The sequence below is a fragment of the Notothenia rossii genome (genome assembly GCF_949606895.1).
Source record: "Notothenia rossii genome assembly, chromosome: 11".
Lineage (NCBI taxonomy): Eukaryota > Metazoa > Chordata > Actinopteri > Perciformes > Nototheniidae > Notothenia > Notothenia rossii.
In genome coordinates this window covers 1,284,231-1,299,203 of record NC_136910.1, presented here as the reverse complement: position 1 = coordinate 1,299,203, position 14,973 = coordinate 1,284,231, and the positions used below count along the sequence as shown (strand labels likewise).

Sequence of the window (14,973 nt, the reverse complement as noted above, 5' to 3'; positions counted from 1 at the left end):
CGTTATGCCAACGCAGGCTACCTGTGACAAATACAGATACGTTTGTGACTGGTTTGGAAGCATAACATGACCTTTGTTTCATTTAACTTCTCAACCTTTCTCCTAAATATGTCTCTGGTTCCAGGTCAAACTGGTAGGAACACAGCTGATGGACCGGTTCCCTATGGAAGTGCTTCTCATTACACAGACCCGACAAAAGACGGTAAGTCTTCCAACCTAGAGACCGGTTTATAAGCATAACATTAACTTTGTTTTCCTTAAACTCAAACCTCTCTGGTTTCAGGTCAGTCTGGTAACCCAGGATCTGTTCCCAGTGGCGCTGCTCCTGAAGTGATCTCCTATGGTTTTTATCCTTTAGGCAACATGGACGGTAAGTTACCCAATTATCCTCAGATTAGTTTAGAGGCATGACTTTATTGCCTGACTCTGTCTCTAGTTGCAGACCGTAACACCGCTGCCTCAGGACGTGTTGATGGACCTGTTCCCTTCGGCGGGGATACTCGTTATGCCAACGCAGCCCCGATAAATGCTGTTAAGTCTTTTTAAACTGGTTCAGAAGTTTTAAATTAACTATAAACTGCTGGACATTTCCCCTCAAACTGCCTCTGGTTCCAGGTCAAACTGGAAGTAACCCAGCTGCCCCAGGTGGACTCGATGATAGACCTGATCCCTATGGTGGTGCAAAACCTGTGTCAATAAACGGTAAGTCTTCCAACCTAAAGAACCGTTCAGAAGCTTTAAATTAAGTTTTTGTCCATGGACTCCTTGACATTTTGGCTAAATCTATCTCTAGGTGCCCCCAGTGGACGTGTTGACGGACCTGTTCCCTTCGGTGGTGATACTCAATACCCCAATGCAGGCTACGATGTGAAAAATGAAGGTAAGTTTTCTAACTTTCAGACTGGTTAAGAAGCATCAAATCACATTTATTCTCTAAAAACATGGACATTTTGCCTAAATATGTCTTTCAGGTCAGACTGGTCTCTGTGATGGACCTGTTCCCAATGACGGTGCGACTCGTTATGCCAACACAAAACCTGTGTCAATAGACTGTAGGTATTCCAATAAAAACATTAGAAACTTAAAATTAAGGTTTTTGTTTGTTTCATGGACATTTTGGCTAAATCTCTCTCTAGGTGCCCCCCGTGGACGTGTTGATGGACCTGTTCCCTTCGGCGGCGATACTCGTTATGCCAACGCAGTGCCGTTAAATGCCGGTTAGTCTTTTAACTTTTAAACTGGTTCAGAAGTTTTAAATTGACTATAAACTGCTGGACATTTCGCCTCAAACTGCCTCTGGTTCCAGGTCAAACTGGAAGTAACCCAGCTGCCCCAGGTGGACTCGATGATAGACCTGATCCCCATAGCGGTACTACTCAGTATCCCAATGATAAACCTTTGTCAATAAACAGTAAATCGTCCAAAGTTTAGAAGCTTGAAATTAAGTTTTTGTCTCTTTGACCTTTTGGTTAAATCTATCTAGTTGCCCCCAGTGGACGTGTTGATGGACCTGTTCCCTTCGGTGGTGATACTCGTTATGCCAACGCAGCGCCGTTAAATGCCGGTAAGTCTTTTAAACTGGTTCAGAAGTTTTAAATTAACTATAAACTGCTGGACATTTCCACTAAAACTGCCTCTGGTTCCAGGTCAAACTGGAAGTAACCCAGCTGCCCCAGGTGGACTTGATGATAGACCTGATCCCTATGGTGGTGCAAAACCTGTGTCAATAAACGGTAAGTCTTCCAACCTAAAGAACCGTTCAGAAGCTTGAAATTAAGTTTTTGTCCGTGGACTCCTTGACATTTTGGCTAAATCTATCTCTAGGTGCCCCCAGTGGACGTGTTGATGGACCTGTTCCCTTTGGCAGTGATACTCAATACCCCAATGCAGGCTACCTGTGACAAATAAAGATATGTTTGTGACTGGTTTGGAAGCATAACATGACCTTTGTTTCATTTAACTTCTCAACCTTTCTCCTAAATATGTCTCTGGTTCCAGGTCAAACTGGTAGGAACACAGCTGATGGACCGGTTCCCTATGGAAGTGCTTCTCATTACGCAGACCCAACAAAAGACGGTAAGTCTTCTAACCTATAGACCGGTTTATAAGCATAACATTAACTTTGTTTGCTGAAAGATGTGTGGGCCATGCTGTTACAGAGCAGCTAGTCTAAGGCTCAGATGGTTTGCTCTTCTCTTCCTGTTGAAGACAGTATTGTGTACGAAAAGGTTAAATGTGCTATTCTCAAAGTGGATGAGTTTGTGCCTGAGGCTTATAGACAGCGTTTTCGTGGCCTGAAGAAAACACCTGGTCAAAGTTTTGTAGACTTTGCAATAGAGAAGAGAAAGCTATTCAACGGATGGCGTAAGGCCTCAAAGGCTGACGACTTGACTTCAGTTTGTGATCTCATAGAGCTGGAGGAGTTTAAAAACTGTGTCCCAGAACATACATTCTGTTTCTCTTCCAGGAGCCAAGAAAAAGAGATGTTTCTTTTGTCTTGACCCTGGTCATCTAGTGGCAGAGTGTGTAGCTCTGAAGGAGCAGGTGGCAGCTTCCAAGCGGTCTGTGGAAAAGCCAAAAGACCGGCACCCAGTTGCAATGCGACAGAGAGGTGAGTTGCAGGTAAGTTCTGTGACAGTGCAGTGGGTGTTCCCGTCTCGGTGGGTGTGGACCTGGCTCAGAGCCATGTGGATCTGTGTTCAGTGAGTGATGTGTGTTCCATGTGATGCGCCGGTGTTGGCTGCTTGTGAGCAGTATAGCGTGTGTTTTATGGGGGGGGGGTGTTACGTGCTGCAGTTGGTGCTTTTGTGTCTCTCTCTCTCCCTGATTGTCTCCAGGTGCAGCCTCTCCCCAGGTGCTCCCAAACAGGGCCTCCTTAAAGGACCTGAGGAAGGCAGCAGTGGCCTCTCTCCTTCTCCTCTGGCTGCATGTGTGCAGCATGTCTCTGTCTCTGTGTGAGGCCTGTGTTCTTGTGAATTGTTAGGAGATGAGCTCCAGTTTACCTTTTTGTGTATAGTTTCATTTAGTCACTTTCTTTTAGAAGGAAGTTGTTCTTAGTTACTTTAAGTTTGTTTTGCAGATTGGCTGGTGAGCCTCTTTTCTTTCTTATTTAAAGCATCACTTTGTGGCTTCAGCAGTCAGTTTCCTCTCCTCTTTCTCTCTCCCGGTTATTTTGGTGTTTTGTCACTTCCTTTGTACCCCCAGTTTAGGAGGGAACGTAACAATAACAAAGGTATCAACTGTAGCTGTGAACATGACAGGATGTGTGATTACCTAGAAGAGCATCAGGACTGTTTGAGGCATATGATAGCTATGTGATTAACATGATGATTCAGCCTCTATGGAGATACATGTGACAAGCATGATCATTTCTGACGTGGAGCTAATCTGAAGTAAACATTGAATACTGCTTTCTATTCCTCCATCTTGTGACTGAGGAACTCCCTCTCTTGGATATCAGCATGTGAAGGACACTGTTCAGGAACTAGTTGATGCTCTGTATGTGATGACTCCTTCCATTCTGGAGAGGATCACAGATACATGGATCCTGAGGCTCAAGCCGGGGACGAGTGCTGCCAATGATCTTTTAGATTGGTTCAGAAGCTTTAAGTTAACCGTATTCTCCATAAACCTGTTTAAATTTGTCCGAAGCCTGTCTCTAGTTGCAGAAAGTACCGCAGCAGCAACAGGTGGACGTGATGATGGACCTGCTCCCTATGATGGTGCGAATCAATGCTCCAACGTAGGCTACCCCGTTACAAATGAAGGTACGTTTTCCAACTTTTAGACTGGAGGCATTAAATCACACTTATTCCCTAAAAACGTGGACTTCTAGCCTAATATGTCTGTTTCAGGTCAGACTGGTCTCCATGATGGTCCTTTTCCTTATGATGGTGCAAAGCCTGTGTCAATAGACTGTAGGTCTTCAAATAAAACCATTTAGAAGCTTTAAATTAAGTTTTTGTCCGTGGACTCCTTGACATTTTGGCTAAATCTATCTCTAGGTGCCCCCAGTGGACGTGTTGATGGACCTGTTCCCTTTGGCAGTGATACTCATTACCCCAACACAGGCTCCCTGTGACAAATACAGATACGTTTGTGACTGGTTTGGAAGCATAACATGACCTTTGTTTCATTTAACTTCTCAACCTTTCTCCTAAATATGTCTCTGGTTCCAGGTCAAACTGGTAGGAACACAGCTGATGGACCGGTTCCCTATGGAAGTGCTTCTCATTACGCAGACCCGACAAAAGACGGTAAGTCTTCCAACCTAGAGACCGGTTTATAAGCATAACATTTACTTTGTTTTCCTTAAACTCAAACCTCTCTGGTTTCAGGTCAGTCTGGTAACCCAGGATCTGTTCCCAGTGGCACTGCTCCTGAAGTGATCTCCTATGGTTATGGTTGTTATCCTTTAGGCAACATGGACGGTAAGTTACCCAATCTTAGTTTAGAGGCATGACTTAATGTCTAAATCTGTCTAGTGTCAGAAAGTAACACTGCTCCCTCAGGAAGTGTTGATGGACCTGTTCCTCATGGCGCTGCTACTCGTTATGCCAATGCAAAACCTGTGTCAATGGACTGTAGGTCTTCAAATAAAACCATTTAGAAACTTAAAATGAAGGTTTTTGTTTGTTTCATGGACATTTTGGCTAAATCTCTCTAGTTGCCCCCCGTAGACGTGTTGATGGACCTGTTCCCTTCAGCGGGGATACTCGTTATGCCAACGCAGCGCCGTTAAATGCCGGTAAGTCTTTTAACTTTTAAACTGGTTCAGAAGCTTTAAATTAAATTGCTGGACATTTTCCCTCAAACTGCCTCTGGTTCCAGGTCAAACTGGAAGTAACCCAGCTGCCCCAGGTGGACTCGATGATAGACCTGATCCCTATGGTGGTGCAAAACATGTGTCAATAAACTGTAAGTCTTCCAACCTAAAGAACCGTTCAGAAGCTTTAAATTAAGTTTTTGTCCATGGACTCCTTGACATTTTGGCTAAATCTATCTCTAGGTGCCCCCAGTGGACGTGTTGATGGACCGGTTCCCTATGGAAGTGCTTCTCATTACACAAACGCAGACCCGACAAAAGACGGTAAGTCTTCCAACCTAGAGACCGGTTTATAAGCATAACATTAACTTTGTTTTCCATAAACTCAAACCTCTCTGGTTTCAGGTCAGTCTGGTAACCCAGGATCTGTTCCCAGTGGCGCTGCTCCTGAAGTGATCTCCTATGGTTATGGTTTTTATCCTTTAGGCAACATGGACGGTAAGTTACCCAATTATCCTCAGATTAGTTTAGAGGCATGACTCTATTGCCTGACTCTGTCTCTAGTTGCAGACCGTAACACCGCTGCCTCAGGACGTGTTGATGGACCTGTTCCCTTCGGCGGCGATACTCGTTATAACAACGCAGCCCCGATAAATGCTGTTAAGTCTTTTAACTTTTAAACTGGTTCAGAAGCTTTAAATTAAATATAAACTGCTGGACATTTCCCCTCAAACTGCCTCTGGTTCCAGGTCAAACTGGAAGTAACCCAGCTGCCCCAGGTGGACTCGATGATAGACCTGATCCCTATGGTGGTGCAAAACATGTGTCAATAAACGGTAAGTCTTCCAACCTAAAGAACCGTTCAGAAGCTTGAAATTAAGTTTTTGTCCATGGACTCCTCGACATTTTGGCTAAATCTATCTATAGGTGCCCCCAGTGGACGTGTTGATGGACCTGTTCCCTTCGGTGGTGATACTCAATACCCCAACGCAGGCTACCTGTGACAAATGAAGGTAAGTTTTCAAACTTTTAGACTGGTTAAGAAGCATCAAATCACATTTAGTCTCTAAAAACATGGACATTTTGCCTAAATATGTCTTTCAGGTCAGACTGGTCTCTGTGATGGACCTGTTCCCAATGACGGTGCTACTCGTTATGCCAACACAAAACCTGTGTCAATAGACTGTAGGTATTCCAATAAAACCATTAGAAACTTAAAATGAAGGTTTTTGTTTGTTTCATGGACAGTTTGGCTAAATATCTCTAGTTGCCCCCCGTGGACGTGTTGATGGACCTGTTCCCTTCGACGGGGATACTCGTTATGCCAACGCAGCGTCGATAAATGCCGGTAAGTCTTTTAAACTGGTTCAGAAGTTTTAAATTAACTATAAACTGCTGGACATTTCCCCTAAAATGCCTCTGGTTCCAGTTCAAACTGGAAGTAACCCAGCTGCCCCAGGTGGACTCGATGATAGACCTGATCCCTATGGTGGTGCAAAACATGTGTCAATAAACGGTAATTCTTCCAACCTAAAGAACCGTTCAGAAGCTTGAAATTAAGTTTTTGTCCATGGACTCCTTGACATTTTGGCTAAATCTATCTCTTGGTGCCCCCAGTGGACGTGTTGATGGACCTGTTCCCTTTGGCAGTGATACTCAATACCCCAACGCAGGCTATGATGTGAAAAATGAAGGTAAGTTTTCTAACTTTCAGACTGGTTAAGAAGCATCAAATCACATTTATTCTCTAAAAACATGGACATTTTGCCTAAATATGTCTTTCAGGTCAGACTGGTCTCTGTGATGGACCTGTTCCCAATGACGGTGCGACTCGTTATGCCAACACAAAACCTGTTTCAAAAGACTGTAGGTATTCAAACAAAACCATTAGAAACTTAAAATTAAGGTTTTTGTTTGTTTCATGGACATTTTGGCTAAATCTCTCTCTAGGTGCCCCCCGTGGACGTGTTGATGGACCGGTTCCTTGTGGAAGTGCTTCTCATTACGCAGACCCGACAAAAGACGGTAAGTCTTCCAACCTATAGAGCGGTTTATAAGCATAACATTGACTTTGTTCTCAAAGATGTGTGGGCCATACTGTTACAGTGCAGCTAGTCTAAGGCTCAGATGGTTTGCTCTTCTCTTCCTGTTGAAGACAGTATTGTGTACGAAAAGGTTAAATGTGCTATTCTCAAAGTGGATGAGTTTGTGCCTGAGGCTTATAGACAGCGTTTTCGTGGCCTGAAGAAAACACCTGGCCAAAGTTTTGTAGACTTTGCAATAGAGAAGAGAAAGCTATTCAACGGATGGCGTAAGGCATCAAAGGCTGACGACTTGACTTCAGGTTGTGATCTCATAGAGCTGGAGGAGTTTAAAAACTGTGTCCCAGAACATACATTCTGTTTCTCTTCCAGGACCCAAGAAAAAGAGATGTTTCTTTTGTCTTGACCCTGGTCATCTAGTGGCAGAGTGTGTAGCTCTGAAGGAGCAGGTGGCAGCTTCCAAGCGGTCTGTGGAAAAGCCAAAAGACCGGCACCCAGTTGCAATGCGACAGAGAGGTGAGTTGCATGTAAGTTCTGTGACAGTGCTGTGGGTGTTCCCGTCTCGGTGGGTGTGGACCTGGCTCAGAGCGATGTGGATCTGTGTTCAGTGAGTGATGTGTGTTCCATGTGATGCTCCGGTGTTGGCTGCTTGTGAGCAGTATAGCGTGTGTTTTATGGGGGGGGGGGATGTTACGTGCTGCAGTTGGTGCTTTTGTGTCTCTCTCTCTCCCTGATTGTCTCCAGGTGCAGCCTCTCCCCAGGTGCTCCCAAACAGGGCCTCCTTAAAGGACCTGAGGAAGGCAGCAGTGGCCTCTCTCCTTCTCCTCTGGCTGCATGTGTGCAGCATGTCTCTGTCTCTGTGTGAGGCCTGTGTTCTTGTGAATTGTTAGGAGATGAGCTCCAGTTTACCTTTTTGTGTATAGTTTCATTTAGTCACTTTCTTTTAGAAGGAAGTTGTTCTTAGTTACTTTAAGTTTGTTTTGCAGATTGGCTGGTGAGCCTCTTTTCTTTCTTATTTAAAGCATCACTTTGTGGCTTCAGCAGTCAGTTTCCTCTCCTCTTTCTCTCTCCTGGTTATTTTGGTGTTTGGTCACTTCCTTTGTACCCCCAGTTTAGGAGGGAACGTAACAATAACAAAGGTATCCCAACTGTAGCTGTGAACATGACAGGATGTGTGATTACCTAGAAGAGCATCAGGACTGCTTGAGGCATATGATAGCTATGTGTTTAACATGATGATTCAGCCTCTATGGAGATACATGTGACAAGCATGATCATTTCTGACGTGGAGCTAATCTGAAGTAAACATTGAATACTGCTTTCTATTCCTCCATCTTGTGACTGTGGAACTCCCTCTCTTGGATATCAGCATGTGAAGGACACTGTTCAGGAACTAGTTGATGCTCTGTATGTGATGACTCCTTCCATTCTGGAGAGGATCACAGATACATGGATCCTGAGGCTCAAGCCGGGGACGAGTGCTGCCAATGATCTTTTAGATTGGTTCAGAAGCTTTAAGTTAACCGTATTCTCCATAAAGCTGTTTAAATTTGTCCGAAGCCTGTCTCTAGTTGCAGAAAGTACCGCAGCAGCAACAGGTGGACGTGTTGATGGACCTGCTCCCTATTATGGTGCGAATCAATACTCCAACGTAGGCTACCCCGTTACAAATGAAGGTACGTTTTCCAACTTTTAGACTGGAGGCATTAAATCACACTTATTCCCTAAACGTGGACATCTAGCCTAATATGTCTGTTTCAGGTCAGACTGGTCTCCATGATGGTCCTTTTCCTTATGATGGTGCAAAACCTGTGTCAATAGACTGTAGGTCTTCAAATAAAACCATTAGAAACTTAAGGTTTTTGTTTATTTTTCATGTACATTTTGGCTAAATCTCTCTAGTTGCCCCCCGTGGACGTGTTGATGGACCTGTTCCCTTCGACGGTGATACTCGTTATGCCAACGCAGCGCCGTTAAATGCCGGTAAGTCTTTTAAACTGGTTCAGAAGTTTTAAATTAACTATAAACTGCTGGACATTTGCCCTCAAACTGCCTCTGGTTCCAGGTCGAACTGGAAGTAACCCAGCTGGACCAGGTGGACTCGATGATAGACCTGATCCCCATGGTGGTACTACTCATTATCCCAATGATAAACCTTTGTCAATAAACAGTAAATCGTCCAAAGTTTAGAAGCTTGAAATTAAGTTTTTGACATTTTGGCTAAATCTATCTCTAGGTGGACGTGTTGATGGACCTGTTCCCTTTGGCGGTGATACTCAATACCCCAATGCAGGCTACGATGTGAAAAATGAAGGTACGTTTTCTAACTTTCAGACTGGTTAAGAAGCATCAAATCACATTTATTCTCTGAAAACATGGACATTTTGCCTAAATATGTCTTTCAGGTCAGACTGGTCTCTGTGATGGACCTGTTCCCAATGACGGTGCTACTCGTTATGCCAACACAAAGCCTGTGTCAATAGACTGTAGGTATTCCAATAAAACCTTTAGAAACTTAAAATGAAGGTTTTTGTTTGTTTCATGGACATTTTGGCTAAATCTCTCTAGTTGCCCCCCGTGGACGTGTTGATGGACCTGTTCCCTTCGACGGAGATACTCATTATGCCAACGCAGCGCCGATAAAAGTTAAGTCTTTTAACTTTCAAACTGGTTCAGAAGTTTTAAATTAAATATAAATTGCTGGACATTTTCCCTCAAACTGCCTCTGGTTCCAGGTCAAACTGGAAGTAACCCAGCTGCCCCAGGTGGACTCGATGATAGACCTGATTCCTATGGTGGTGCAAAACATGTGTCAATAAACGGTAAGTCTTCCAACCTAAAGAACCATTTAGAAGCTTGAAATTAAGTTTTTGTCCGTGGACTCCTTGACATTTTGGCTAAATCTATCTCTAGGTGCCCCCAGTGGACGTGTTGATGGACCTGTTCCCTTTGGCAGTGATACTCAATACCCCAACGCAGGCTACCTGTGACAAATAAAGATAAGTTTGTGACTGGTTTGGAAGCATAACATGACCTTTGTTTCATTTAACTTCTCAACCTTTCTCCTAAATATGTCTCTGGTTCCAGGTCAAACTGGTAGGAACACAGCTGATGGACCGGTTCCCTATGGAAGTGCTTCTCATTACACAGACCCAACAAAAGACGGTAAGTCTTCCAACCTATAGACCGGTTTATAAGCATAACATTGACTTTGTTTTCCTTAAACTCAAACCTCTCTGGTTTCAGGTCAGTCTGGTAACCCAGGATCTGTTCCCAGTGGCGCTGCTCCTGAAGTGATCTCCTATGGTTATGGTTTTTATCCTTTAGGCAACATGGACGGTAAGTTACCCAATCTTAGTTTAGAGGCATGACTTAATGTCTAAATCTGTCTAGTGTCAGAAAGTAACACTGCTCCCTCAGGAAGTGTTGATGGACCTGTTCCTCATGGCGCTGCTACTCGTTATGCCAATGCAAAACCTGTGTCAATTGACTTTAGGTCTTCCAATAAAACCATTAGAAACTCAAGATTTTTGTTTGTTTTTCATGGACTCCTTGACGTTTTCCCTAAATCTATCTCTAGTTGCCCCCCGTAGAAATGTTGATGGACCTTTTCCCTTTGGCGGCGATACTCAAATACGACAATGCAGCTCCGATAAATGCCGGTAAGTGTTTTAATTTTCAAACTGGTTCAGAAGTTTTAAATGAACTCTAAACTGCTGGACATGTTGCCTAAAACTGCCTCTGGTTCCAGCCCAAACTAGAAGTAACCCAGTTGCACCTGCTGTAGCGGAGGCCTGTATCCACCTGCTCCACCTGTCGTGCTCTACGGTGCTGAGGAGGTTTTACCACGGGGATATCGTGGAGAGACCGGAGCGCCTCTACGTTTTGGGCTGGACCTGCTTCGCCTATCCTTCTGTGCTGAGGAGGTTCTGCACCGGGGATATCGCGGAGAGACCGGAGCGCCTCCACGTTTCGGGCCTGCTTGGGTGCCTATCCGGATGCTGTGCTGCTCTGGGAAAATGACCCATATCGTGATTCTGCTATGCCTGTTAGCTATTTTGGACAATGAGAAGTTCTCTCGTCATCCTGAGAAGTCGACTGGACTCAGGTCTGTTCTACCGCCCGCAGTGGACATCCCCTGTAAAGGTTCGGATGTGTTACACAAACAATTACTGGTTGCCTTTTCACAGACAATCGGTTCGACAAATGTTTATCTTCCTCAGTTGCCTGCTATGATGGTTCTTCAGGTCTGCTTCTTGAGCTCAAATCTCACTTTTGCGGAGTTTGCTGGTGATTTTAAAGCAGATGACAATGTTTTTGTCGATTAAGAGGAAAAGGAGCCTGGTTTTCTTGCTATTATTACTATCAGGAAATCATACCCCTGCGTACATTTAGAGTGAAGGGACGAGACAATCCTTGGTTTTCTGCTGAACTGTCCAGTCTCCTTCATGAGAGAAACAATGCCTGGGCAAAGGCTAGGAGATCAGGCTCAGAGGTAGAATGGCTACGCTTTAGGCAGCTAAGGAATATGTCAGTTTCCACAAAGAACCTAAATAACCCTAGAACATTTTGGAAAGCCATAAAATCGATATCCACCGGTGAGATCCGTAATGAGCTACCTCCGTGCCTCACCACAGCACCTGGCTCTAGATCAGACAGGGCCACTATGCTAAATTGCTTTAATGAGCATTTTGTGTCCTGTGGCTCTCTGTTTGATTCTGTTTCTAACTCTGCTTCTGTGAACACCCCAGTCCGTGACTCTGAACAAGGTGGTCTGGAAAACCCTTTCAGTTTTACTCCTTTTACTGTTGATGTTGTTCATGAAGCTTTAACCAAGTTAGATCCTAAGAAACCGGCTGGCCCGGACAACGTAGAACCTTTCTTTTTAAAGATAGCTGCAGATTTTATTGCTCCACCTCTCACTACTCTTTCTAACCTCTCCCTCAGCTCAAATGCAATTCCTAAAGTATGGAAGTCAGCTTATGTCTTGCCTTTGCTAAAAGGAGGGGAGGAAACTGTTTTAAATAACTAGAGGCCAATCTCTAAATTGTCAGTTCTTGCTAAGGTTCTCGAACGCCTAGTGAGTGAACAGGTGAAGGAGTTTTTATGTAAAAATGACATCCTGTCTAAACATCAGTCAGCCTTCAGAAAGAAACACAGCACCATCACTGCCACAGTGAAAGAGGTGAATGACGTTACGAGTATCTTAGATAATAAGCAGAGTTGTGCAGCTCTATTTATTGACCTGTCCAAAGCGTTTGATACCGTCGATCATCACATCTTAAAGCAGAGGCTACTCAGTATAGGCATATCCAGCCATGCAGTGGGGTGGTTTGTGAACTACCTCTCTGAAAGGTCCCAATGTGTTCACTTTGATGGGCTGTCTTCTGAGTGGTTAAACATTGCTAATGGTGTTCCTCAATGTTCTGTTTTAGGTCCACTTTTATTCTCCATATATATCAACAGCTTAGGTGAAAATGTGGATGAAGCTACTTTACATCTCTATGTGGATGATACCGTGATGTACTGTGCAGGTCCCTCCATTCAGGAGGCTGGTGTTAAATTACAGGCTGTTTTTAACATTATTCAGACTCAGCTCTCTGAACTAAAGCTTCTTTTAAATGTTGATCAAACCAAGGTAATGCTCTTTTCTAAAGCTAAAAAGACTACAGACACTGCTTTGATTTGTTGTATATGAATGCACCTGCCCATTACCTGAGCAAGTTAGATGCTGCGTATCACAGTGCACTGAGATTTTGACAAATTGTAAAGCACTTACGCATCACTGTACCCTGTATACCAGGGCAGGTCTGCCTTCACTAACTGTACGGAGGCTCAGTCACTGGTACAATTTTCCTTTACAGAGCCATGTTGGATAAACCAGGGGTTCCCAAACTTTTGAAAACTCGTTGCGGGGAAATTATACAGATGGCTAGTCCGCCCCTGAAAATGTCTATAAAAACGTTATTAATAATAATTTTAAAAAACAATTAATCTTTTTTTTTTTTTTTTTTATCATCTCGCGACCCCGACTGAGGAGAGTTTCCTGAATGTTCATGCCCATAGGCAAGCACTAGGCCCTGGCTAAATTAAGAGGCTGATCTGGGGCACTTTTGTCCACTTTCCCTGGTGCTAGAAACTCAAGTCAGGCATCCCTGGAATCGTCTCAGAGTAGATGATCAGTGGGGCCTTGTTTTTACTGAAACCTGATGTTTCGATGTATATTTCCATTGAAAATGCTAACCGCTAGCCGCAAAGCTAGCATCACAGCCACTGCTCCGTTTTGCACACGTTTTTCACAAACATTTTACATTGTTTTTATTTCTTTCGTACGTTGCAGTGTCTTAAATGTAATTTAGGTTAACTTCCTGTTTGAAGTTGTTGCTATGGAAACAACATGACGGAGAAAAAAAGTAATATCTTCTACATATAATAACGGACAAAGTAAAGAATGAAGTGTAGGCTTTTTAAATGTTCGGAATTTGACCGTGTATGATGGTCCTCTTGAGTTGCCGTAGAGCCAATGGCGTACAACCATTGCTCCGTTTTCATGTTTTTTTACATGTTTTTCACAAACATTTTCACACGCTAGGAGCATAGGAATACTTCAATTCGTCATGATAGATGTGATTTGGCCCCGAGCACCCCTGGGCAAGTTACCGTACAGCCAATCACAATGTGTTGAATGCGTGACGTCATTGGTAAGAGACGGCCCCCGAACACATATGGTACTCACACCTGATCTCTAGGCAAATTGAAAGTAGTTATTGCCTTAGATCGCATGCTATGGTTTTATTAAATGTGCCAAGTGCAAGGACTGTCTTAGGGAAGAAAGCTTTCAGGTGAGCAGCTCCTCTGTCTTGGAACAGTCTGCAAAAAGAATGGAAACTTACCAAGCTGGTAACACTACATGTTTTTAAAGCTCGGTTGGATGCGCCACAATCAGAAGCTGTTGGTACCTGCTCATGTGGATAGATATGTAAATGGTAATCCCTGTACATGTTGCTGTATGATGTCCTTTTGTTGTTCTGTTGTTTATGTCTTCATGTGGAACCTACTGCTGCAGGTCTGCCTTGAAAAAGAGATCATTGATCTCAATGGGATTTCACCTGGATGAATAAAGATTTTGAATTTACTTTTTGATCCTAATTTGAGAAATGTTTGCGTTGAATCAGAATCAGGTTTATTACGAGGTAGGTTGACACGTACGGGGAATTTGACTTGAAGTTGTGGTGCATACATAAAAGTAAAACAAGAATTAAAAACACAGAACTAGAAAAACATTTTTTAAATATAGCAGTATTTACATTGACATAAAATGGAATAAAGATCTACAGTAATAAAGAAAACAGATATTGTTGTACATTGTGTGCAGCAGCATAAAAAGACAATAAGAGACAATAAAAAAAGACTAGAAATAAACAATCCAAAATAAACATCTCAAATAGGAGTAAAATGGCACTAAAAGTAAAACGTATACATGTGGAAATACAAATGTACATTAACAAAATATAAAGCAGGATATTATTGGCGTCTTTAACTATGTCCTGCTTTTGTAATGCTATTTGAGATGTTTACATTTTGGATTGTTTCTTTTAATTCCTCGAATGTACAATGCCTTGCTTATGCTGCTGAAATGCAAATATTTCCCAAATTGGGATCAATAAAGTTCTTATCTGAACGCTGGGGACATGAACCCAGCTTCACATGTGAGAAATAGCTTGCACTGAGAAATGTTTACTTTAGTTACACAATGAAGCTAAATATAGAATAAATGCCGTTAGTATCAACGTAATGCAATCATCCAAAATCAAATGGAGGAATCCCATTGGACCAGGGAGATGATGCCTTCAGGGACCAACAGATACCACTTTATTGATTCATGACTAAACTTTGACTCTTTCTTGCAGGCGAACTCTGTTTCCTGGAAAAGTATCAATAAAAACACTTCTGATCAGAATGAGGTTTTCGTTTCTTGGATTGTGTATTTCGCTTTAACTCCACATCCCACGGACTGAAAAACTGTATAACTGTGACGTTAATGTAATCTTTCCTCCTCTGCGAGTTCTACTGACCAAAGACTGGAAACTGATATTATGAGAGCGTCTCGCAGCTCTTGTCTTTAGAGTGTTCTCGCTGTCCTCACTCACTGATTACTGAGTGGAC

General features: G+C 43.2%; 2 protein-coding genes and 1 long non-coding RNA gene across 11 annotated transcripts; all 3 read left to right on the top strand.

The window, feature by feature from the left end:
- The first annotated feature begins 41 nt into the window (after positions 1-41).
- Positions 42-6,096, top strand: LOC307025388 (uncharacterized protein). Its single transcript, XM_079660021.1, has 8 exons — positions 42-202; positions 284-370; positions 437-531; positions 616-702; positions 1,825-2,076; positions 2,468-3,767; positions 3,855-3,917; positions 6,033-6,096. The coding sequence occupies exons 1-4, from the start codon at positions 67-69 to the stop codon at positions 697-699; spliced, it is 402 nt and encodes a 133-aa protein (XP_079516147.1). The 5' UTR covers positions 42-66; the 3' UTR covers positions 700-702; positions 1,825-2,076; positions 2,468-3,767; positions 3,855-3,917; positions 6,033-6,096.
- LOC307025387 (uncharacterized protein) lies at positions 951-14,767 on the top strand. 9 transcript variants are annotated; one of them, XR_013804144.1, is made up of 10 exons: positions 981-1,052; positions 6,716-6,790; positions 7,180-8,483; positions 8,569-8,631; positions 8,710-8,790; positions 9,543-9,629; positions 9,721-9,972; positions 10,054-10,146; positions 10,388-10,469; positions 10,559-14,767. XR_013804144.1 is itself a non-coding variant. In XM_079660020.1 (5 exons), exons 1-5 carry the CDS (start codon positions 6,336-6,338, stop codon positions 10,566-10,568), a joined length of 390 nt encoding a protein of 129 aa, XP_079516146.1. In that variant the 5' UTR covers positions 6,332-6,335; the 3' UTR covers positions 10,569-14,767. The 9 variants fall into 9 exon arrangements, 2 of the variants coding, with proteins under 2 accessions (XP_079516146.1, XP_079516145.1); XR_013804148.1 differs by lacking the exon at positions 981-1,052 and adding an exon at positions 5,868-5,950; XR_013804145.1 differs by lacking the exons at positions 981-1,052; positions 6,716-6,790 and adding an exon at positions 4,040-4,256.
- On the top strand, positions 9,044-9,514 carry LOC307025389. Its single transcript, XR_013804151.1, has 3 exons — positions 9,044-9,121; positions 9,213-9,293; positions 9,376-9,514. It is a non-coding gene; the product is annotated as an uncharacterized lncRNA (long non-coding RNA).
- Positions 14,768-14,973: the final 206 nt, after the last annotated feature.

What these genes read in the sequence shown, in the direction of transcription:
- LOC307025388 (XM_079660021.1), top strand. Translation starts at nt 67, where the DNA reads ATGACCTTTGTTTCATTTAACTTCTCAACCTTTCTCCTAAATATGTCT. An exon ending in CACAGACCCGACAAAAGACG is followed by an intron (nt 203 to 283) that starts GTAAGTCTTCCA and finishes CTCTGGTTTCAG; the next exon opens with GTCAGTCTGGTAACCCAGGA. An exon ending in ACGCAGCCCCGATAAATGCT is followed by an intron (nt 532 to 615) that starts GTTAAGTCTTTT and finishes CTCTGGTTCCAG; the next exon opens with GTCAAACTGGAAGTAACCCA.
- LOC307025387 (XM_079660019.1), top strand. Translation starts at nt 6,336, where the DNA reads ATGGACTCCTTGACATTTTGGCTAAATCTATCTCTTGGTGCCCCCAGT. An exon ending in AAAACCTGTTTCAAAAGACT is followed by an intron (nt 6,632 to 10,053) that starts GTAGGTATTCAA and finishes CTCTGGTTTCAG; the next exon opens with GTCAGTCTGGTAACCCAGGA. An exon ending in TCCTTTAGGCAACATGGACG is followed by an intron (nt 10,147 to 10,558) that starts GTAAGTTACCCA and finishes CTCTGGTTCCAG; the next exon opens with CCCAAACTAGAAGTAACCCA.